Source organism: Columba livia, chromosome 3 (assembly GCF_036013475.1).
Source record: "Columba livia isolate bColLiv1 breed racing homer chromosome 3, bColLiv1.pat.W.v2, whole genome shotgun sequence".
NCBI lineage: Eukaryota > Metazoa > Chordata > Aves > Columbiformes > Columbidae > Columba > Columba livia.
Window position 1 is genome coordinate 89,323,114 of NC_088604.1, and position 23,553 is coordinate 89,346,666.

General features: G+C 33.6%; 1 protein-coding gene across 7 annotated transcripts in view; it reads right to left on the bottom strand.

Moving 5' to 3' along the window:
* Positions 1 to 23,553, bottom strand: part of KIF6 (kinesin family member 6) — a 148,652-nt gene that overhangs the window by 70,924 nt on the left and 54,175 nt on the right. For 6 of the 7 annotated variants that reach the window (XR_010471542.1, XR_010471545.1, XR_010471543.1 and 3 more), the window contains exons 11-13: positions 12,355 to 12,460; positions 11,877 to 12,018; positions 10,290 to 10,502 (exon numbers count right to left, since the gene is read on the bottom strand). Coding sequence is in view for 3 of the 7 variants with exons in the window: in XM_065058146.1 (XP_064914218.1) it covers positions 10,290 to 10,502; positions 11,877 to 12,018; positions 12,355 to 12,460 (461 nt within the window). In the remaining 4 variants the exon portion in view is untranslated. The remainder of the gene's footprint in view (positions 1 to 10,289; positions 10,503 to 11,876; positions 12,019 to 12,354; positions 12,461 to 23,553) is intronic. The other variant, XM_065058147.1, reaches the window with a different exon arrangement.

A 23,553-nucleotide genomic window follows, 5' to 3' on the forward strand; every position in this document is an offset into this window, starting at 1 on the left:
ACCTAACAGGTCATATTTCAATATATAATCCTAACTGAAATCCATTGTATAAGTGTTCAGAAATTTCAGAAACCAATATCAGGGCTTTTTTACTCTGGAAAATACCTTATATTTTTATATCCAGCTTTATTTGATCTTAAATTCACTCAAAGACATACCTAAGAACAACACATGAGAGCAACCTGCAGTGATTCATGAGGGAAGTTAGGCATAGGAAAGAGATCCTTTTGATTTAACCTTGCCTCTTAAAAAATAAGGCTAAATGCAAGAAAGTTCGAATTCACAAAGTGTCAAGACAATAAATGAACATTCAATATGTGATTAGGTCCAGCTGACTTCATAGAGAAATAACAACATGCTTATATGTACTTCCCCAGAGACTAAAATAGCATTAGTGGTTTACAAAAGCACTGACAATGAATCCTGCTTGGTCATGCAATGGTACAATGAATCTTGTGACTGCCTTGGACCTATTCTCTTTCCAAGCACTCATCCTTTTTCTGATTAACATGAGAAATCTCATCAATCAGTATTGACACAAAGCCATGAATAACATCTTAGGGTATGTTCTCTTACTGCCTGCCCTCTGGAAGCAAATACATTGGAAACAAGGACTGGAAAATACATTTACTTTTATTCTTGAGGAAAGCAGATGCACAGACGCTTTAAATAATAAAAATCTTCTTTTCAAGAAAAGATTTGTATCACTTTGCCAGTTTATCACTTGGAGACATCCTAGATAATTTTGTATCTTCTGTATTATAAAAGATTAGTTGCACATTGACTTCCTTGTTTTAAATACAGCAATTTAAGAGAGAAGTAAAGTTACCTCTTCAAATTTTTTTTGTATCTCTTTCATTGAGATATTAAATGCATCTAGTTTTATATGCATTTCATATAATAAAGTGTGTATTTTCTTTTTTTTAAATGACCACTGAATCCTCATAAATGCAAAAGAAAAAAATAAGGCTGAAAGTGTAAGCACTGCTGAAAATCTCCAGTCCTTCATTAAAAAATCTGGCAAGAGTCTGCCTTTACTTTAAGGAGGGCACAAATCAGGTATATACACACTCTAAAGCATGCCAAGATATCAGTATCCCTTATACAGTGAAAAATTTTAGAGCCAAAGATTAAATAAAATTGAACTGCTAATGTGATAAACTAGACTCTCTATGTTTGTATGCTCTATATAGAGACATAAATATGGAGAAACTGGTTTGCCTTCCGTTGGGGGATAAACAACTGAAATGGTGCCTTCCTAAAATAGTGTATGAATATATATTATAAATATTAAAGAAGATTACATCTCCATTCAGGTTTTTGGGAAAGTTTATTGTTAGTTCCAGCATGATAGACTGATGTTCCTGAAGGCTTTTATGTCCAGGTAATACAAAGCCTAAAATGTCAGCAGAAAGTAATAGTTACAGTGTAATAGGCATAATAAAATAAATTGTAGAAGGTTTCAGACATGGCATCCACTATTAAGAGCACCAGATTTTCAGACCACTTTTCTATATTATTTTGGCTAGAGCTGTACTTCAGAATATAGCTTTTGAGCTGCTCTTTATTTGAAGAAATATGGAATTACACTAAACAAAAAAATACCGAGATAGTAAGCAAGTTCAGCAACATGAAGAGGCAGCAGCAGTTCAAGGCCAGGAGTCGACCAAATGGAAAAGGCTTGAGATTATGACATTCAAGACACAATAAAGTAAAAGAGTGAGAATACTGATTACAGAAAATGGTTAACATTATGATAGGAAACTAGAAAAGACAGTATAAGATGAAATTTAGTTATATTTGAATGCAGGGCTACTAAAAGTATGCTGAAAATCAGGTAGGGGGCTCACACTAGAAGTATTTGGCATAGCATCATTAGCAACAACAGCAACAAGATTGTTCAGCAAATGTTTTGCTCTATAGTAATGAAACGAATCACTTATAGAAATCGTATTATCAGGAAAAAATGAAAAAAAAAAGAAAGGAAAACAAAAACTACTAAGGAGGAGAAAGTTAACCATAAGCATTTTAATACAATATAAAAATAGTCAGTTGGGAACTTTGTTACGAGTAGCTTCCATCAGTCACTGTATCAGAGTCATGTATCAGTGGTTTGAAGAAGAACTGGAATTCCTGCTAAATGCTTACTAACACTAAATAATTCCTTTAGCCACACCACTTCTGCTACAGGAGAGTGGCCACAGTCAGCTGCACCTCAGGCATCTTTGCACACAGTTTACAAAGAACCTCTTCAGCTCTTTGTGTAATCAGTCCAACTTTTGCATTTGCCTTAAGTTGTAGAAGTGTCAGACCAGCTTTTGCCTCCCTTTAGGAATAAAAATATGAAAGCCTGTTTTCACTGTAGCTCACTGGATGGTTACAGCAGAGCATCTTGGTCATAGGTTTGTACAAAAGACCAACTCTGAAATGAAAAATCAGTAAGACCTTTTACCTGACCTAGAAGTAAAAGTTACTAAAGTTGCTGCATAACATCATGAAAAAACAAATATCACCTCAGCTCTAATTGTATAGCTCATCTCCAATAATTTGTTTCACATGAAAGATAATAATGGTCCAAATTTTCTTAAATTAATGTAAATATTATGTAACATCCCGCTAATTTAATATTACCCTTTTAAAAGTATTTTTCTGAGCTTACAACAGAGGCTGAAAACGAACAAAACAAAGGCACAGCTACTAAATAGATGTTCCAGAATTGAAACTGTAAGAGACAAAAAGATGATGTATCAGAGATAAGTGAACTGTACAATATTTTCTTTTTTCAGGAAAAGCATCCAAAACTTGGGAGCCCATTCTTGCTGAGATGAAAAGTCATAGCTCCAACAACTCCAGTGAAAAAATCGTACAATAACAGAAGCACTAACCTGGCCTGAAACATTTGTATGAAACTTATCTTAACCTGTTAAATGTATTGCAAATATGAAGAAAAAGTAGGGTTTTATGGAATATTTCCAATAATTTCTGGTTTGGTTTTATATTGAAATATGCTGAGACTAGCGTCTCAAGACAATATCTGCTTCTGTTAGGAGCAGGATGTGAAAAGGCATTTTTTTAGATTAAATATACAAAAAAAAGGGAAACAGAACTTTTTAGACTATCTTACTATTTAGCAGAATTAGCAGTATCTGCACAGATATATCTATAGATGAAGTTAATTGGAAGAGCTTCTAGTCATTTGTATTACCCATATGCACAGATAGTGTGTATGTAATGGCTCTCTTTAAAAGGCACTGTAATGCCTTGGGACTAATGTCCATAACAGTAACAATATGGAAGAAGTTTCACAGATGCATTTGCCAAACATGACAGTCAATATATAAAGGAATTCAATCACCCTTCAAGTATGCAGAAACTTTCAGCAGCATATTTTGCCTCTAAAATATCAAGAGTTGAAGAGCTTCAGTCACAAAAACTGAAAACATCTTTAAGGAGTTAGTCTGATGGATCTGATAGCATTTTTAGACAGCCAAATATAGCTAATGAATCAGAAAGCCAAAAAGATTTGAAATAGTAGAGAACTTCCAGGGAACACTAGGTTACATTTCAGCAGACTAATCTGGATAAGAGAACAGTAAACTAGCATAAAAACACTGGAAAGTTTCCCCTTCCTAACAGACTCAAGATGAAGGCAGTAAAAACTGCCAAAAGCATCTTTAACAAGCTTCTAAACATACGTTCCACATCAGAAGAGATTCCCAGCTGAGAAGTGGAAAGGAAGACATGATGGGCATCTTAGAAAAACCAGAAAACTTTTGTAAAACTAAATAACTGTGGGGAAAGAAAAAGCCGCTGATGGTCATATAAGCAGTAAGTGGTTTTACATAACAGCATTTTCAATATATTAAGTTAATTACGTTTCAGTGTCTCTGAAAAATTAATGAAAATACTGCAATGATCCACTCCCCACTCTCGTTAAATCCTTGCAACTTAAAAAATCTGCCTTTGATGTTGCAAATGGAGACCTAGCCTCCAAAAAGCAAAATCTGGGCTTCATCTCCTAAAAATAACTCTATGTTCATATTTATAAACACTTAGTTAAGATGGCAAAAATCCTAACACACAGGGATTTATCACGGAATACCAATTGCAAGAGCTCACTTAGCTTTGAATCTTACAACATATTTATATTTCTTCATAACAAAGAATAGTCATCTGTTGTTTCTTACATAGATGTCTCTACAGAGCCTCAAGCTTCTTAACGCATTCATTTTTTTACTGCTCACTAATCTCAGTGAGTTCAATTCAAAGTCCTCACTCAAACAAGAATCACAGTAGACTCACTGTGTATATTGACAAAATAAAGCTCTTGCAAGGAGTTCAGTTACAAGAATAGATTTTGAAAAACAAAACAAAACCAAACAAAAAAAATATTAATCATCTCATAAATTAATGGAGTTAGTTTTCTTAGTACTTATTGCAATCAATATACTTTTAAAGAGAGTAATTTTGTTCTAGAAACAACTTCTCTGAATTCTAATTTTTACTTTTTGTCCATTTCACAAGATTAAAAAGGGAAATAAAACCATGATATTTAAGACAGTCAGAGACACCAAAATGTATAAAATCATATGACAAATCCAAAAATTCCTACAATTACATGCTACAAAATCTTCCTGAAGATAGACATGCATTCATGTTTATTACATGAATTGGAGCCTTAGCAATACACGTTTTATCTGGCGACTTGTAATACAGGAAAACAACTTTGTTAAACTTATCACAAGTGAAGCCACATAAAATTGTTCAAAAGCATATGCTGATGTTTAACATTTGCTGAATTTATTTTGAAGGTGTTTTAAAATACCTAATGTTAAGCAGTGAAGTCTGATACTTCCTACTTGGTCCTTAAACTTGGAAACCTTGAAAAATTTATTGTAGCAAATAATCACTCTGCATTATAGAAAACATATAATACTTAAGAAAATAGCAAAACATCTCTTCAAATTTTATTTACAGAAGTTTAACAGTAGCAATGAAATATTCACTACATCTTACTAATAGCTGGTAGAAATTCAGCTGGAGAGCAAATGGAATACATACTTTTTCCTGGATCCATAACAGAAAAATGTAGCACATAGTTTCTTTTCTGACTGATGAGAAAGATCAACAGTAAGTCTGAACAATGCCCTAAATGCATCAGTGAGCTCTTTTGCTGACCAAATAGCAATAAAATGGGTACATTTGTTTGTCGACAAAAGATCTGTCATGAGCCCAGTGCCAAGAGTCTGTCCCCAAATATCTCAAAGCACTACCAGACACAGAAAATACTCCAAGAAACATATAGGTTTACTAAGCACTTCATTTTTCTGGAGGGTTGAGACCTGCCTTTTTCTGAACTGAAGAACATAGAAGAGATTCTGATGGAAAACCTCAGTCAATCCTTTCCATTAGGGAACTTTCTGTGGGTTTTCCAACAATAGAAGGAAGCTTTTCCCTCAAATTATTACATAAATATATAAAATAGCCAAGATAAATATTTTGAGAAGTCTTAATACAAGATGAAAATATTTAGCTTTCAGAACTGAACAGTTGGTGTGCTATCATCACTGCTTCCCAGCTATTCAAAATCACCATCTGTTTATAGAGACCATCTCTCACCTTTCATTCTAAAGTCAACTAATCAGCCCTTTGGTAGAAATGCTCTCTTTTGCACATGCTTGCCTACTGCATAGCAAAAAGTGATCTTAAACCCTGAATGGGGTACATAGCAGGTATGTTCTGTACCAAGCTCTCAAAAAAATGCACAACTTGTCAGCGAAAGAAATAAGAAATGGCTAAAAATGGTCAAAACATGACCCTAATAAAATCTTTTGAGAAAGTAAAATAATCCTTCTCAAACCCATCAGAACAAACAACTATTGGAAGCTATTTCTTGGATTTATTGTGTTCTTTGAATGTCACAATATTCACACTGTTTTCTGGTAACCGAACTGTTTATATTTCAGGAGAAAAACAAATCCAGGAGGAGGAAGAATGGTATTATATGTCTCTTACACTGACAGAATTATGCTAGAAGCAAGCAGCAAAGACCTATTTCAAAATAAGATTTATCTCTACAGAAGAAGGGATATAATATGCTAAAAGTAAAACACAACAAAATGTTTATCACTCCAGGGAAATGTATGACGAGTTTGATTTTTTCTTGTTTAGACAGGTTCATTCATACTTCGATTTATCCTGAAACTACTAATTTGTGAGAGTTGAGTCCATCTCCTGAGAAAGATTATATGTAATTCCACATTTGAATTTAGACTTCACATACTTTATCTCTACTAGATATAAATTATGAATAAAACTAAAGCTGTACTTGAGACTTTATTATGAACTAAATTATTGTATTAAATTTTTTGAAACATTTGTGAAGCTCACATCATTATACCAATAACTTATCTTTCCTGGAATGCTCATCTGAAATGTAAACTAAATTCACAGCCAGAGATTTGTCTGTTTCAGATTTATGAGAAATGCTATGATGCAATAAATAACAGCAGCTACTGAGTATATTAGAGTGTTTTGCTCACACTTACTCGTGTAATTATGGACTTATAATTTAGAGTGCTCTGTAAGTAGGATGGGTATTGAAAAGTAATTTCTCACCTTTCATGGTATAACACTTGAAATGAATGCCTTCAGGTAGTTCTGAAAATTTACTATGAAGCAGACCACATTTTCCAAAATAGCTTGTACCTCAGTATCTTTTATAACATACTCTTCCAGAATCTAATGATTCAAATATTTAATTTCATCTTTTAAGGTGCATAATTCAGTATTTATAACTTTGGGGGTTGACAATATAAGTTTCTAGAATTACTTTAATAGCTATATTAATTCAAGATTGCAAGACAACCATAGAAGAAACAGGTATGAGTCATGACGAGGTCTATGGGAATTTGTAACTCCTGCAAATGACATTTCATCCTTTTGTAATGGTTCCTATGAAATTTCTTTCCCATTATTTCACAAACCTCCCCAGTCAGTTGACAACTTCATCACTGCAGTAGGCCTGTAACTGTCAAAAACTTACAATGATGAGAAAGCTTTTCAAATCCATAAAGAAATCTGATGGTTAAAAAGAAAACCTTAAGTTAGAACATATATTTGGTGGATACCAGAGTATTAAAATTACATATTTGCAAATCACTTCTTTTGCTGCGTAAGTTGACCATTATGCGTTCCACCAGATGGTGTTCTTTCAAGACATTTTTCTTCATTCTTGAATAGAACAAATGAGATTAATAAAGTCTGAAGCACATAAATGTGCTGAGGGCTGAGTGCAATAGGAAAGAGAGCTATATCCTAGACATTAGCAGACAGAGCTAAGAGTTTTTGGCTGACTTGGAATGTACCAATGTATCTTTGCACTGTCAAAGAAAAATAGTAATAACCACTTGAGGTTTTATGGTACTTTACAGCTAAGCATCTCAAAACAATAACTCACCTACCAAGAAAGTACAATATATGAATATAGACTTTTCTTCATGTGATATTGTTCTGTATTGTTTGGCCTTATCTTAATTATTAATGCATGCTCTAAAATATTTGTTTTATTTTTCCAAAATTTTGAGTCATTATCCATTCTGATGTTTTGTATATGCTTTTAAAATCTAAAATACCATTTTAAAATCTCAAATGTAATTTTGAAGACCATAGAAGCATTCTAATGCTTCTAAAAAGATTATTTAAGTTTCATTAAAATTTTTCTCCTGTAGCAAAACTCTACATCTGCTATGATGGCTTTATGTAAACTGTGAGACACAGTGAGACCTTTTTCAGCATTTCCAATGAGTTGTTTGCATGTGTTTACAAGTGTTATATAGTGAACGTTTCCCAAACATGTCTCTTGGTACCACAGAGAATCAAACTGTGAAAACCCTACAAGCTGATTTGAAAAATATATACTCTCCAATCTACAAGAACTTTTTAATATAAATGTTAATTAGGATATGAAGATAATATTGAAGCTTTTTCCTTCCAGAACTTTCAGAAACAAACAAAAAAAGAAAGATAAAAATAAAGTTATTTATATAAAATATTATAAAATACTAGGGAGAAAATACTGCCACTTTCAGAGACACAAATGCATGGAAAAGCCTGGACACTCAGTTATATTCTTGCAAAGACAATTGGTGTCCCAAAGTTGGATTGACGCCACACTGGGAAGGTTGTAGATGCTGTATTATTATTGATGTTTCTACCGTTTTACATACAATCATAGAATGTCCTGATTCGGAAGGGACACACAAGGATCATCAAGTCCAACTCCTGTCCCTGCATATGACAACCCCACAGTTCACACCATGTGTCTGAGGGCTTGTCCAGTCTCTTCTGTCTCTTCTGTCAGGCTTGGGGCCGTGACACCTCCCTGGGGAGCCTGATCTAGTGCTCCACCACCCCCTGGGGGAAGAACCTCTTCCTGATGTCCAGCCTAAACCTCCCCTGGCACATCTTCCTGCCAGTCCCTTGGGTTCTGACGTTGGTCACCAAAGAGAAGAGATTGGTACCTATTCTAAGTATTCCCTGAGCAAAATAATGCAAGCATTTTAAGAATAGTGTTATATGGCATTATCATTATAACATATCTACATTACAGAAAATTATAAGTCCAAACACTGCCAACATCACTGGATTAGACTTGTAGCAGGATGTTCAGCCACTCTAAAGGAATGCAGATATGTAGGAGAACCTAAAATAACCCGAAAATGACTTTTCATTTATCTGTAGCCCTCAAACACCATGACTAAAAACTTTAAAAATAAATCAAGTGAACCTAAGGGAGGAATTTCATGTTCATATTTAGTATCTTGGCTATTAAGGTCTTAACCATTTTCATGTCCACATAGATGCAGAACAACAGAACCTGACCCAAAATTGAAAGCAAAGAGGACTATAAAGAAGGGATTAGGTTTCTGGCTACTTTCAGAATGAGAAAAATCATATAACATGCAATCTAATAATATAAAAAGCATCATCTTCTAATAAAAAACATACTACCTTCTCATTCCAGACACATGTCCATTTAAAACTCATTATCTGAATAGGATGGGAATCAATTACATTTATTTTACTTATTGATTAACCAAAGACAATACTTCATCACGGTGGCAAGATTCCCTGTGCCAACCATCTGTCCCAAATAATTATTTTTTCACTGAGCAGTATTTGATATGCTTATGTACTAAATTTTACAAAACAAACAGCTCAATTAGAATAAAGCAAGAATAACAATACACTGCCTTTACAATAAGAGATTGAAACATTTTATTACCTACCTACAGACAAACAGTACTCATCTGCTGACAAAGGCACAGCACCTGGTAAAATGTTGTTGAATGTGCTAGCGATCCTAAATGAATGTGTTATTTATTAATTCAGCTCTAAGTTGTTTGCAACGTATGTGAATTATTAAAACACTTGAGAAAAAAATAAAATATATATTTTTCTAAATATGTCAGCATAAGAATTTTTACTTGGTTCACACTTACTAAAGTCTTGTTCCAGAAAGGTACCACTTCACTAAAGCTACACACATGCACAAAAATGGAGCTATTTGTCATTTTTGGAACTAAGGTCTCAGGTCACTTAATCACATTCATTTTTTTAAACAAAAGAAATAACCACCATGGTATATTGAAAACACTAAAGAAAGCCCAGATATCTAAAGTGTGTAATAGGGATGCCAGTCTGATGCCAGAGCTAGAAGCATAAGTAACAAAATTTCATTTTATTTGAATATAAGATTTCTCTCCTAGGCTGGAAGATTAAGAAAACGGGGGGGTGGGGGGAGGTGCGGGGGGAAGGGGGAAGGGGGAGAAGTGTTTATTGTTTTTTAAGGATAATGTGCAATTAATAATGCCCACACAAAAATTAGCTTGGTATCTTCAGTTCCAGTTTAGATTACTTTTTTTTCAAAAAAAAGTCAATATTTTCAAATATTTCAGGGGAAATATGTTATTTCCTAGTATTTTTTAATGACTTATGCTAAAAAAACATATTTTTCTGAGAATTCACTCAAAGATTCAAGGGCCCGTAACTGAACTTATATTGTGATTTCGTAGGACTGTTCAACAGAATATTCCCATCAGCTTGTAAAAGACATCAGCACCTTGAGAGGCTTATAAATTTCAATCCCTGAATTTGTGGGTACAATATAAACATAATACGGCTGATATTGAAAATAAAACTTTCCTGTTCTGGTACACATTTTAATTATATACTGTAAATCATATTGTAATAATGCGGTAACTGTTCACTTAATTAATTACACAAACCTGTTTGTCTGGAAAGAAAAGGTGGTCTGTGAACTGAAGAGCTGAAATCTTTTGCCTCTTTCAAACTAGAAGAGCTAGCTGGGCTCTGACTTTCTTCCAAGTTTACACAAAGAGACTGCTCCAAGACTGTAGAACCAGCAGAGGCAGCATTAAGCTGGAAAAGAGCCTCTTGTGCTCTCTTTTTTTCTCTTTTTAGCATATTTACCAGTACATCTTCAGGATAAATTAAGGAAATCATTAAGGACATCTTTTTTTTTTTTTTTTTTTTTTTTTTTTTGTAAAGCAACAATCATCTTTGTTTATCCTTAAGTCTTTTGTTTTTAAGTGGAACAATTCACATTATGGAAGACTATATGTGAACGTGAATTTTGAGTTGGGCATATTCTTTGTAATTATAGTCATCCACCCTGGTCTGTCAAAACAGCAGGTTCATGTTTACTAAACAGTAACAAATTCACGTATTGACTACAATTGTTGATCCCATTCAGTTGATGCCTGATAAAAGCAGATTTACAGACAAACAGGAATGAAATCTCTGGTATCTTATTGTTATTGGGTGATCCTCCCAGTTTGGTTTGTTTTTGGTTTTGTGGGGGTTTTGTTTGTTTGTTTTTTAAAATAATATTATAGCAAAATGTATTTGAAAGTCAACCTTGGAAAATAAACATCTCATCTTCTGTGACAGAGCAGAAAAAGAAGCTTTCTTGACACCTCAATTTAGACTGGTACTATGTTACACCTTGATGTAAAATGCCATTCTCATTTGATACATAAAATTGATCTGGAATTATTGAGCACAGAGAATCCAACTGGATTTGGTTTTCTCTAATATCTGTGAAACCATCTCTGTAACAAGCCAAAACAAACCAAATTTTTCAGTTCTCTTCCATATTCAAATTCTACCCACCAAGTAGCCACGAAGTTGGGGACACAGGGATGCTGGAGTCTGCTTACAGTTCTGCCAACCTGTGAAAAATAACTCCCACCTATTGTGCAACAGTGCAGCTACTCAGATGTTTCCTGTGAGGCAGTAACATGGACAAAGCCTGTCTGAGCAGGTTAGTATTTTTATATGCAAAAATCTTCAGCTTTAATTTAAATTTTAAAGTTGCAGGTAAAGAGTACGAGTTTTATATTTATTCTAAAGGCAACTAGCTCAATAGTCACCGGAGTAGCACTTCATTTGGCTAAAAATAGCACTTACAGGAAATTGCATCCTTTCTAAGTTAACAAATGAGTCTTTATATAGCATCAGAGTATTGCATTCTAAGAAAAAGGTTTAATTTGCTTGAGGAGGGTGTTTTAGGTGTGGCCTGATCCATGGTATTTGGATCTTGCCTGGACTGTTCTAAAGTTAAGTGGTGCTTGGATCCAGGATGTTGGTTTGGGTCACAACTGAAATAGAAGCAGGTGTAAAGCAGGAGTCCTGTCACGTAACAGTTGGGAACTGAGTATGGGTAAATCAAGACAGTGGGGTCAGTAGAAAGAATTTCCTTCCATATAGCTAATGCCTATCTCACACACACAAAACCCATTGTAGCCACATCACCTCAAACCCAAATATTATTTTTTTCTCACAAAGGATACTGATTTCATTGTCTCTTTGCTGCAGAAGTTCTTTCAGTTTTTTTAGTTCTTCTTCTCCTACTTCTTTGTTAGTGTCTTTTTCTTCAGAGTTGTGTTGCAAGGGCAGATTTTTATCAGTCATCTTTGAATCATTCATTAGCTGCTATTAGGAGAAACAAACAAACAAAAAAGCATACTCTCTTAACTTCACCTCCAGCTACGTATTTATTCTATTCTGAGACTCCCTAGTTATGGTAGAAAAGGCAAGGTCTTTCTAAACTCTTGACAGAACAAAATCATGCCAGCAGCTGACTGTCCAAGTTATATGGGTTGTGTCATGTATGGGACAAATTGTATTTGTTGATCTTCACTACCAAGCATACAATGTACTTTACTCTTTCTACACATAAATTCTGTTCTTCTCTAGTATCTCAGAGCTTTCAGTATTAACAATATAACTGAAGCCTAATTATTTAAAAGCAATGTTGAAGATAAATACCTTCAAATGAATGAAGCAATATTTGATCTTGCGCATGTCAGCACCAACATCCAGAGTGCTATCGGGATCATTATCTTCAATAAATGTTTCAATTAACTCATCCAACCTGAAAATACATAGGATTTGTAAAGAAAATTAAATCACAAACAAGCAAAAAACTCTGTAAAGTAATGTGTCAAGCAAAAGATTTACCAAGCTGACTGATATTAGCAGTCTTTTTTCCCTCAAGGTCCTTGCAACTAAAACCTGGATTTGATACTGGAGATTGTTTGCCAGGGATTTACCCATACTGAGATTACCACAGATTTAGGCTATGGGAATAAATCAAAAAAATTACACTATTTTGCAGCATTACTGGAATAACACTGCAAAAAGATAAATATTTCAAGAGAAAGAAAAAGAATATATAAGTCTTGAAAAACAATGCTCTATTTTTGAAAATTATTCATATTTGGCAGTCAAGAGTCAAGGTTAATTTATCAAGAGTAGCAAATCACACAAACTGTAGTTATAGATATGAGCTATTTCTTCTCTCTTACATTACCTTTAATATGTTTGGTATTCTTGAAAAAATACAACAGCTCAATTTATTTTTTTGTTTCTCAAGGACTACAGAGAAGCCAAAAGAGATCTGAGCACCAGAAGACTGACTCAAGTCTGCAACAGTAGAATGCAAATCAGAAGTTATAAAGCAATTCAGCCTCTTCACCCGTTTGAGGAAATAACAGACTCTTCAGTGTATTTTTAGATATATTTTTAAAATGCCAGCTTCAAGAATCACAACACGAACAGACCAACCTGGTCTAAACACTAAGGACAAAAACAACAACAACAAAACCCCCAGCACAACAAAGAAAATCCCTATGAATACCAGCAAAAGAAATCACCACATCCCTCACACTTTTTTAGGTTTTCATGTAAAAATTACCAGAACTCTTTCTAAAATAAACACAGAGTCTGACTACATTCTGGGTATTCTGGGAGTTCTTCCAGTATATTGAAGTATTCAACAACGGTAAAAAATACACTGACAATGTGATGCAGATGCAGCTTGAAGTTAATGAACAGATCTTAGTTGAGTGAGCATTTTTTTTTTTTTCCAAATGATTTATCATCTTGAGGATTGCGAAAACAACTGAAACATTCTCCTATGAATTTACACAACAGCAAGATCTGTAGTTTTACAAATGAAAAAAACAGTGCTACTTCCAATACGCTCCCAGAATGTTCACAGACTAAATCAAGGAGACAATAATCACAGGAGGATGAAAGGAAAAAGAAAAAAAAAAGGAATACTGAGAATACTAACCATACATTTTCTTTTTCCTAACATATATTAGACAAGGCAGATCTGCTTGCTAGGTGACTTAAAAACAAAGGACAATAAAATTGTACAAAATGAACATCCTTTTCCTTCTCATAGTCCTGACTTAAACCTCTTATTACATTTATCTCTATAAATATGCATAAAAAGAAAATTAAATATATGGAATATATGAAATCTAGAACACAGAATTATATAAAATAGGGCTGTAAAAGATTTAAGAAATTCATATAGTGAGAGAAGCTATAGTTACAGCTCTGCCACATTTTTACTGGTCAAAACATCACACACAGGCTATAGTCATCTTCCTACTAAAAGAGGCAGAATGAGAAAACTTGTTTTCATAAATAAAGGATAGTTAAAATGGCTTTTGGTTTTCATTCAGTTACCTTCAAGTGATGGATAATACCTTTCTCCTTAGCAAGAATAATTTCACCTAATCTTTTATCCTTAGTTTTCTACCAGAAGAATGCAGACTGAACAGTTTTTCTCCAGCCAAAGACTGTTACAAGAATATACGTCAGCAAGAATCAAGCCAGAAAAACACATAAAGCAGCCCAGCACTGAACAAAGTTGGGTCTAGATGTTCAGAAGCAACAAGAAACCCATAAAGAGCAAGAAATCCAGAGAACTCACTCACAAATCTTGCTTTAGTTGCCTAGTCAGAGCCATGCATGTGCAGCACAGCAAAGGTCGTATGAAACAATGAGGTAAAATACCATTGTCCTTTTTCTTAAGGACTTTTTTCACCTCAGTTGTAGTAGAATAACTAAAAAAGCAGAGGAAACAAAGCATTTTTGGTTGTGGCTCAGTCCTGAGATCATATACCTAGACCTCTCTTAGATAGTCAGTATGTTCTGTTTCCTGGAAAAGATAATCAACCCAAAGACCTAGTAACAAGATAACAACGAAAAACCTGGTAACAATTACTTCTCACTAACTGGAGCAGAAACCTGAATAAAGAGGTGGTCTCTATACTATCATGTGAAGACCAGCACCAAGATTTATATTTCACACTGAGAAGACATTTATAAAAAATTCTTTGTCTCCAGCCTTCTCATTGCTCAGCTTAGAAAGTTGAACTGCACTCAGCTTGATGGGAAAAAGCAATGATGGAAACTGCTTAATTAACTGAAATTCAATGGAAACATAATTATGGGGCTAGCTGCAAACATAGAATTGAAAATTACTGAATTACTTACACGTCACACTTAATTGCTTCACTGGAAATATGCAGCATGTGTCTTTATTTCAGAATTTGATACTCTTTTAATGTAAGATGGTCAATTTAAGTTATTTTAATTTGAGGGAGTTTTGTAATACTGGTGAGTTACATCAGAAAAGGCTACGTTAATATGAAATAGAAGTACCTAGCCACGAGATACTTGCACTGAAAGTACTAAACTAGCACAAAACAAACAAACAAAACAGAACAAAAACCACAGCAACAAAATCAACAAAAACCAAAAAACCCCAAACCAAACAAAAATCCAAACACAACCTGCACCACCAACAAAACCTAAAGGTAGATTTTACAGATACTAAAATCTCTCTTTCTGTGTAGAAACAAATTTTAAACTAATAGTGTTTTATTTGTTGTAGTTAATAACACTAGCAAGTCAGCTACTTCATCCTTCATCAGTTTTAGCTTACTAAAGCTCTCAATAATGTTTCCACACAGAATTTGTGCTAATCACATCTGGAAGATGGATAATCATAGCTAATTTCACATGACAAGAAAGAAAAAGTTTCAAATCCGTGTCAGATGAAGATGTCTTTTCTACCTTCTGGAGATCTAAAATGGTTCCTTTTTTTCCTTCTCTCTTGTACTATGTTAGGTAAAGGAAGTTATAAACCATTAAATATTTATTATTTAATGTTATTACAGTAGATGAAGCCTAAAGAGGGGATTTTTCATACTTCTCCATTCTTCCACTTAGGACTGTGAGGTTCTGCCCTAAGAGCAGCAGGCCTAACTTATACTGAGAGCAAGGGTGTGCTGAAGCCCATTGCCAGAACCCTGCTGTATCAGGAAGAATAATTTTCCAAACAGAAATTCCCTGAAGGAGGAAGAATATGAAAGTATCAAACAAAGACCCATTTTCTGTGAAAAACAGCAGTAAACAAAGAATGGGTTTTCTTTCTCAGTGCTCATCAGAAAAAAAAAAAAGAAAAAAAAAGAAAACCAGAAAACATGAGTAAAAAATTCCACACACACAAAAAAACATTTTCTAAGTCAATGCCAAGGGAATAGTATCACATCATTTATGACATTAATTTAAAACTCATTTTGATAGTGGTCTTATAGATATTAACAGACTAAAAAAGAAAGGCATGACAGTGGTGATCCAGGTGAGTCTGAATCATGATAGCAGACTCTGAAAACACACTGTGTCAAGCACAAGTCTGTTCTTAGGCTGATGCTGGGAAGAAAACTCACAGTAAAACAGCCATAAATCGTTGGAATGGAAACATGTTAAGCTAACTGTGCTCTCTGCTAAGTGACTCTGAATCTGTCCCAAATTCTTGGTCTAGCATTTCCCTCTATTTTTTTTTTTTTTTTTTGCAAATAATGTAAACACACACTGTACTGCAGCTCACAAACAGCTTTTACATTATTAACTTTATTCTCTTCTGTTACTTTCCACCCTTCAGAAATTCTTTTTTAATGAACCCTCGTTACCATTTAGACCACACATAAATCACAAAAGCTTTATCTCCGCATTACTTTAGATTCCATGGAATTTTTCTGATAGCTCAGCTCCAAAATTATTAGAAGAGCCTGTGCTACTTCAGTTTTACTCATTCATTAAATAACACACTTCCATATTTAAAAAAAGTCCACTTCTGAATCAGTTGTATGTTTGGATGAAGAGGGATGCAGATCACACAGCTGAAATGCATCAGAAAAGCACTCCTAGCCAACTGAAAGTATGTTTTTTAAAGTTTAAAGCTCTCTAAAGCATGCAGGATGCATGTTCTCAAAACACAGATCTGGAAGAACTCATTTTAACCTTGCTTTATGTGCCATGATTCATTTCTGGGAGAGCTTGCCTTTTAACCCCTGATCACTGACACTGTATATTATATATCAAAATTAAGTTCACTTAAAGAACAATTAATTTTGTGTTTCAGCTGTCAACTCTGTGACAAGCAAAATGGAAATCCAAGTTAGAAAAATTAGGCTGCAAACAAAGAAGCTACTGAAACACTTCAGGTAACCAGAGAGGTTGCTTCAGTTAAAGAAGTTTGCTTACATAAACTCTTGCAATCGCTTTCCTGTTCGTAACATATTTGATATATGTTATTTGAACAAACAAACAAAAAGTCCAGATCTCCACATGTTTTATGCATCTATTTAAAAATGCATGATATTTGATGTAGACTTGCCACTATATTTCATAAGATCTAACTACATAAATTAGCTTCAAGTGTGCACCAATATGGGGAGACCATAGAGATTCTAAGCAGCAAATGTCTTCAATAATGCTATGGGGAACAGGAGAAACAAGTGAGAAGTGAATCCTGTGATACTTCCACAAATATTATGACCTTTAAACCTTCAAGTCTCTCTTAAGCCTGCATAGATAGCAATTGTCTTGAATGGTGAAAAGAGAGCTGGTGAAGAAGATTTGAATGAGGGTATCAATTCAGTAACGTTCCTGAAGAGGAAGTCACGGTATTTCACAAAACAAAACAAAAAAAACAACCCAAACCCAAAGAGCCATAGACATAATAAAAATATTAAATTCTCATATTTAGAAATGTAAAAAGAAAAGGTGAAACAGAAAACACAGGAATACAGCTGATGATTTATATATATGGAGATAAACTTTTTCATAGATACTGAATGTTGGCTGGTATTTATTGGTCCAATATGAACATGTTTGTTAGACCAAGTGGTCTTTCCTAACTTTCTATTCCAAACTATCTAATGTTTTCAGCAGGGGTCAAGTGCTTATAAAATGATAATAGAGCTAAAGGAGACTCTTCCTTATTAATAATGAGTAGAAACAAATAGATTTTTTAATACCATGTGCATTTTGTTGATATTGTAGGGATCAGTGAGGATTTATATGCTGTCTCTTTACCTAGCAAATAGGCTGGCGTCCAAAGAGATGACCTAAATTCAAACTGGCACAAAACATTTGGATCTTTTTCCAGTTGCATCAAGTTCAGTTATTTGAGGGTAAAAAAAAATGAAAATAAGGCTTCTAATTTTGTAAGCAAATGGCAGCTTACACACAGGTGAATGATTACCATTAAACATTTGCACTGCACAGTAGAGAAGCGTAAACCTCCTATTTGAGATATAATCCCCACTTTTTTATGAGACATATTTTTGCTACTTCTTTATGTAAGGAGATTCTTTTGAATTAGATGGCTACAATGTGGCAAACAGATGTAAAGAGTTTCCACACGGTTTGAAATCATTCATTCCAATGATGAAATGCACACAGATCTAAATTTTTGTATTAGTAAGTCAAGGGGAGTTCAGGCATTGACCATAAAAAGACTAAGACTGGCTTATAGAGAGAAAAAAATGCCAACACTTCGACAGTTTTTGGAGAGAAGAAACATGTTAAGTAGCTTGCAGAGTAGATTATTCCTCCTTTAAAAGCACTTTATGATAAACCAAAAGCACATATATCAAGAAATGCTACTCACTGCCAGCTAGCATTTGTGGCCATAACAGTAGTCACATTCAAATCACTAGAGTATTTCTAAAAGTAACAAGAGAAAACTAAGCTTCAGTTTATAAAAATTTGAAAAACAGAAAAAATATACACTACGTATATAGTATATAGTATATAGTATATAGTATATAGTATATAGTATATAGTATATAGTATATAGTATATAGTATATAGTATATAGTATAGTATTTCATTATTTTATTTGAAGCCATGTGACATTAGATGGCTGGTATACTTCTGAACATTAGAAAACAGGACATGGTACGTAGTCTTCCCCCTGCTCCCCAAGATGAAACAAACTGGCTAATCTTTGAAAATAACTTTAAATTACCTCTCAATAGTTTCAATGTAAAAGGTGACCAGTTTAAATAACAAAAGAACTTTTGATACCTTCATTGACCTTGGTACAAAAAGGTAAGATCAAAGAAAAGTATTACATTTACACTTTAAGCACCCAGCTTAGACACCTGCCTTAGGAATCTGAACTTCCTGTGCTGACATTAAAGATTTTATAACATCTATACACACACAAAAAAAAGCCCTCTAGAGAAATACATTGCTTTAATAGTATTCTAAATCAGGTATCTAAGCTAGAAGTTAATGTGAGATATTTTAAGACTGCTTTGTACTTAAGGCAGCTTCTTTTCTCTTGAATATTGCCTATGCAGGTTATGTCAGTCAGTCTGCTAACTTCTACCCAAATCCACTGTCTGCCAAACTGTGTTGACATAAGGCAAGGTAATCTGCTTCTATTTCTTCCACCTTGCAACTGAAATTGAACACTGACATCAGCAAATAAGAACATTTGCTCTGCTTTGTAAATGAAACCATTTGTTCAACAGCTTAAGTATGAGTAACTGTTAAAGCTCTATATTGTACAACAGTGCAATATTGTTAATGCCATGATAGCATACAGATGTCACAATGTTGAAACAGAAAAATGAAAGACAGAAAGAAGTAATGAGAAATCCAGGACTTGAGTAAGATGAACAATATATGACTGTTGAAGTAAAAAATAGAAGCGTCTGTAACAACATATGTATCTGAAAGAAATAAGGTAAAGTTATTAATAAATTACAGTGCTAAGCCAGTACTTCCGGTGCTGTTCTTAGAGAATTCCAGCTGGCAAAAGCCAGGGAAGCGTGGGTGCTCTGGAACACAGGGCCTTGAGTTGAAATCCTGACTTTCTGGGCACACATTTTAAATTGCTAGTGAGCTCATTTATAACAAAGAAAAAAAAAATCCAAAAATCCCAAATGATTCAAGCAAAAAGGACCCTTTTACTTTTGGCATGCTTCTCACACACACACACACACATGCACACACACACACATAAACTTTTGAAGGCCATTTAATTTTATTCTAAAGAATAATACAGAAGCCTACGGGACTACAATTTCCTTCTATTTAGGATGTATGACTTTTTCTCTATATTAAAAAAAAAAAAAATATATATATATATATATATTTTTTTTTTTTTTTTCCCCTAAACAAGAAACTAATTCTCCAGTTCAAATAAACATTTAGAGATCAGCGCTTTGCAGCTGAGGAAGTGCATGGTGAGATCCAAAGCAAGCAATTCAGATTTTGGAAGCGTTTTACGAACTATGTTCTGAACCACTTATGTAGTCTAGCTGAATATTTTATGCTGTGCTTTTAAATAAGCAAAACGAAAGCAGCAGAATTCATGTTTGTTTAACATTTACGATAATAAAATAATAAAATAAAAATATGACATAGTAATGTAAATGCTTAACATTTAACACAGAATTCTGAAGTAAGAATTTCAGACAGCTGTAGCTTTACTCATAGGACTGATGAGTTATGTTTCATTATAATTTAGCATTCAGAAGACGAGTCAAGAGCATTTGTTTTCCATTTTGTTTTAAACTTAGTGAATGACAACATGACATTGTAGTGTTCATGAGGAAAGCCTATTTGACAGATATTTTTTTTCCTTCTGTTAAATAAGTAATAAAAAAAAAAATCCCTGAAGACACTTAATTTAAGTGAGGAAAAAAAAAAAAAGAATGAACTACATCTTATTCACATACTAACTTCAACCATGTAGCAATTTTAACTGCATTGAGTAGCCCACTTATTTTATTTGCAATGCCCTGAAAGTAAACCAGTGGAATGAAGCTCATAATTGGAATAAATATTTGGCATTTCTTAGCAAGTCAAGAAACATACAAAAAATAATTTTAACATAATATTAATACTTATTTCCAGGGCAATCACTAAGACTTATTTCTTGCAAAATATGTAGAGAGCAAAAACCCTATGCATTACGATAACCATTTTATAAGACTAAAAAAATATTATTGGATCTACATATGTACTACTGGATCCAATTTCATTTTGACATCTTTCTTCTGCTGAAAGCTGCCTAAGATAAAGGCCTGTACAGTGACAACAAAATAAATACGTACTTATAGCACAGATTTTCTCATTGACATGTTTTTGGATGAGTTTTTTGGATGCTTTTTTTTATCATCTATGTTCAGAATCAAAGCATAAAAAAAGGCAAAGAATTCTTTCAGCATATTAGTTTTGCTCTGAGCTCCCTTGAAATATATATTATGAATCAGAAGAAATAAAACACATCAATTTTTTGTGACTATATTCAGTAACACTTCTGTTTACTAAAATAGTTTTATTACCTTATTTGTAGCAAAATCAATCATAGTAAGGCTTTTGGTGAAGCCCAAGAATTTTGAAAAGAATTATGTAAACTTGAATTATTTTTATATATATATACATGTTGAGATTCAGTTTATTTAAGTTTAAGGATATAACTTCGGATATAACTAAGCAGAAAATTCTGAATATTATTTGAAATCTCTAATGGCCCTAATCCCTAATTGTAATTACCTATCTGACATAGTAAAAAAGCAGAAAAAAAATATTCTGTCTGGAATCCCCTATAGTAACTACTTACCTAAGAACCAAATGCAGTGTAACACAGTATGGTGCATTATTACCTATACCATGTTTCTTTTCCTATTTTGTCTTTTATAACAATCTGATCCATATGTCTTGTGATAAATAATATTATTTAGGCTTCATTATAGATACAAACTAGATGCAAACCACAACACAGATATTTTCCTGTAACAGTAAACCATGATTTTATCAGCCCTTATCCAGGTCAAAAATTCTGTTTGGACTACTCACTCATATATTTATTCTTTAATGTGAACAAAGTCTCCAGATAATGAGAAGCTCCAAACTCAGATGGCCAGTCTCAATAAACAGAAATGTCATAAAGATTTGCCGTGCTATGCATTGATAGGCTCTAACCAGAGACAGAACTCTCAGACACTATCCATTCATTTTCATGAATGCTCAGGACATTCATGGAGAGTAGAGTCAGACAGATATAAACCAGCATGGTCACAAACATTATCACCATTTGAAAGCCAGCTCAAAATGTTTATATGTTCAAAATGACAGAAAGATATTTTCACTGAAGTAGTAGCTTTTTATACTATCATTTCATTATACTTTCAGTTGCGTCTTCAGTCTACATCAAGTCTTTTTATATGCGAACACTCAGCTTGCAAGAACAAATGAAAAATGAAAAATGAAAAACACATAAGCCCTGACATTTGATATTTTCCTCTAGCTGTACAGTTTTCAAAAAGATTGACCTATCTTTCAACATTTAATTCAGCTACAGTACATAATATTAATAAGTCAGTCTGACTCATATATATGACAGTTATTCTCTGGCAGTATCTTCTGCTCTCAGCTTGAATCTATGATACCTATTAAAAAACCCTCTGTATACCATACTCTTTTTTCCATTTTAAGTCTATATTAAAAAGAATGATCTTTGAATAGAGCCATTATATGGTTAATCATTTGAGGTTCTTCTTGTTTATTATTGCTCTTCAGGAAAAGTATCGTATCTCAGGTAGCAGTACCTGAGAAAACATAAATAAATGATAAATTTAAAAAAACTTAAAGTTTTGTGTTGTCCTAACATAATTGAAGTCTTTGAAGGTTATTTCTCCTTCTGTGTCTTATTACAGGTAGAAACTTATTAAACTCTCCACCTACTTATTTCTGGAGGAATGGGAAGCAAAATTTGTTGCTATGATGTAAGATGAAACATTTTCTGACAATGTAACTCACTATACATTGTGCTATATAGATAAAAAGGAAAATCATACAACTGACACACTTTTTAGTCGCATGTTTCTGAAACATGGCCTCCCAGATGCATGCATTTGTAAGACTGCCATTTTCGTGGCAAAAATTCAGGAAGGAAATCTTAGGAAGGAAGATTCGTGAGTGTGGCCTAAAAAACCCAAATGATTTCCAGAAACCCAGTTTCCATGTACAAAATAAATACCAAACAAGACCACAGTTGAAAATTCATGTGACAGATTAATACAGTAATGTTAGATTATGTAACTATATCTGAATAAAGTGACTGAGAATCATTCATTTTCTGAAGGACTAGTTCTCTCAGGGTAAAAAGAATCTAGCTATTATAATGAGGGCATTTAATTTTGCATGTAAAGAAAAAGATAGATCTCATTTGCTTTCTATGGCTTGATTTTGCAACATTCAGTGCTACTCTATAATGTTCTTGGTACATTTGATTCCCAAACTTTCGGGAAGAATGATAGATAAATATTAACCCAGTAAGAACTGAGGAGACGTTTCTGGTTAGAAGATTATACTGGTAACTGCCTATGTTGAAAATTATGCAGATTGATGGTGTAAAAGAAATACATACATAATGCTACCTAGCTCCTCATCCTTGATCCTGATGTAATTTAGCTTCTGAATTAAAACAGAACAAAATAATAAAATCCAAGAATGAATAATGACAACAATCTACATGAGAAAATCAAGGTTCAAGGTATTAGCTTGTCCTAATGTCTCCAGAATCTCCTTAATGTCAGGGGAAATTGTTAGCACTGTTAGTTTTCTCCTGGAATAATTCCAAGAGAAATTAAAATAAGACTAAAAAGTCTCACAGCTTTAACTCAGTTACCAATAATATACCAACCAAACAAAATCTCTAGGCAGTTACTACTTTCTTTATACAGATGAAGCACAGGGATTAAATAGGTCCACCCTACAGAATCAATTAATTTTTCAAAACCAGGAATTTAATTTAGTTGTTGTGAACATTGAGACCCAAGTAACTATTTCTACATT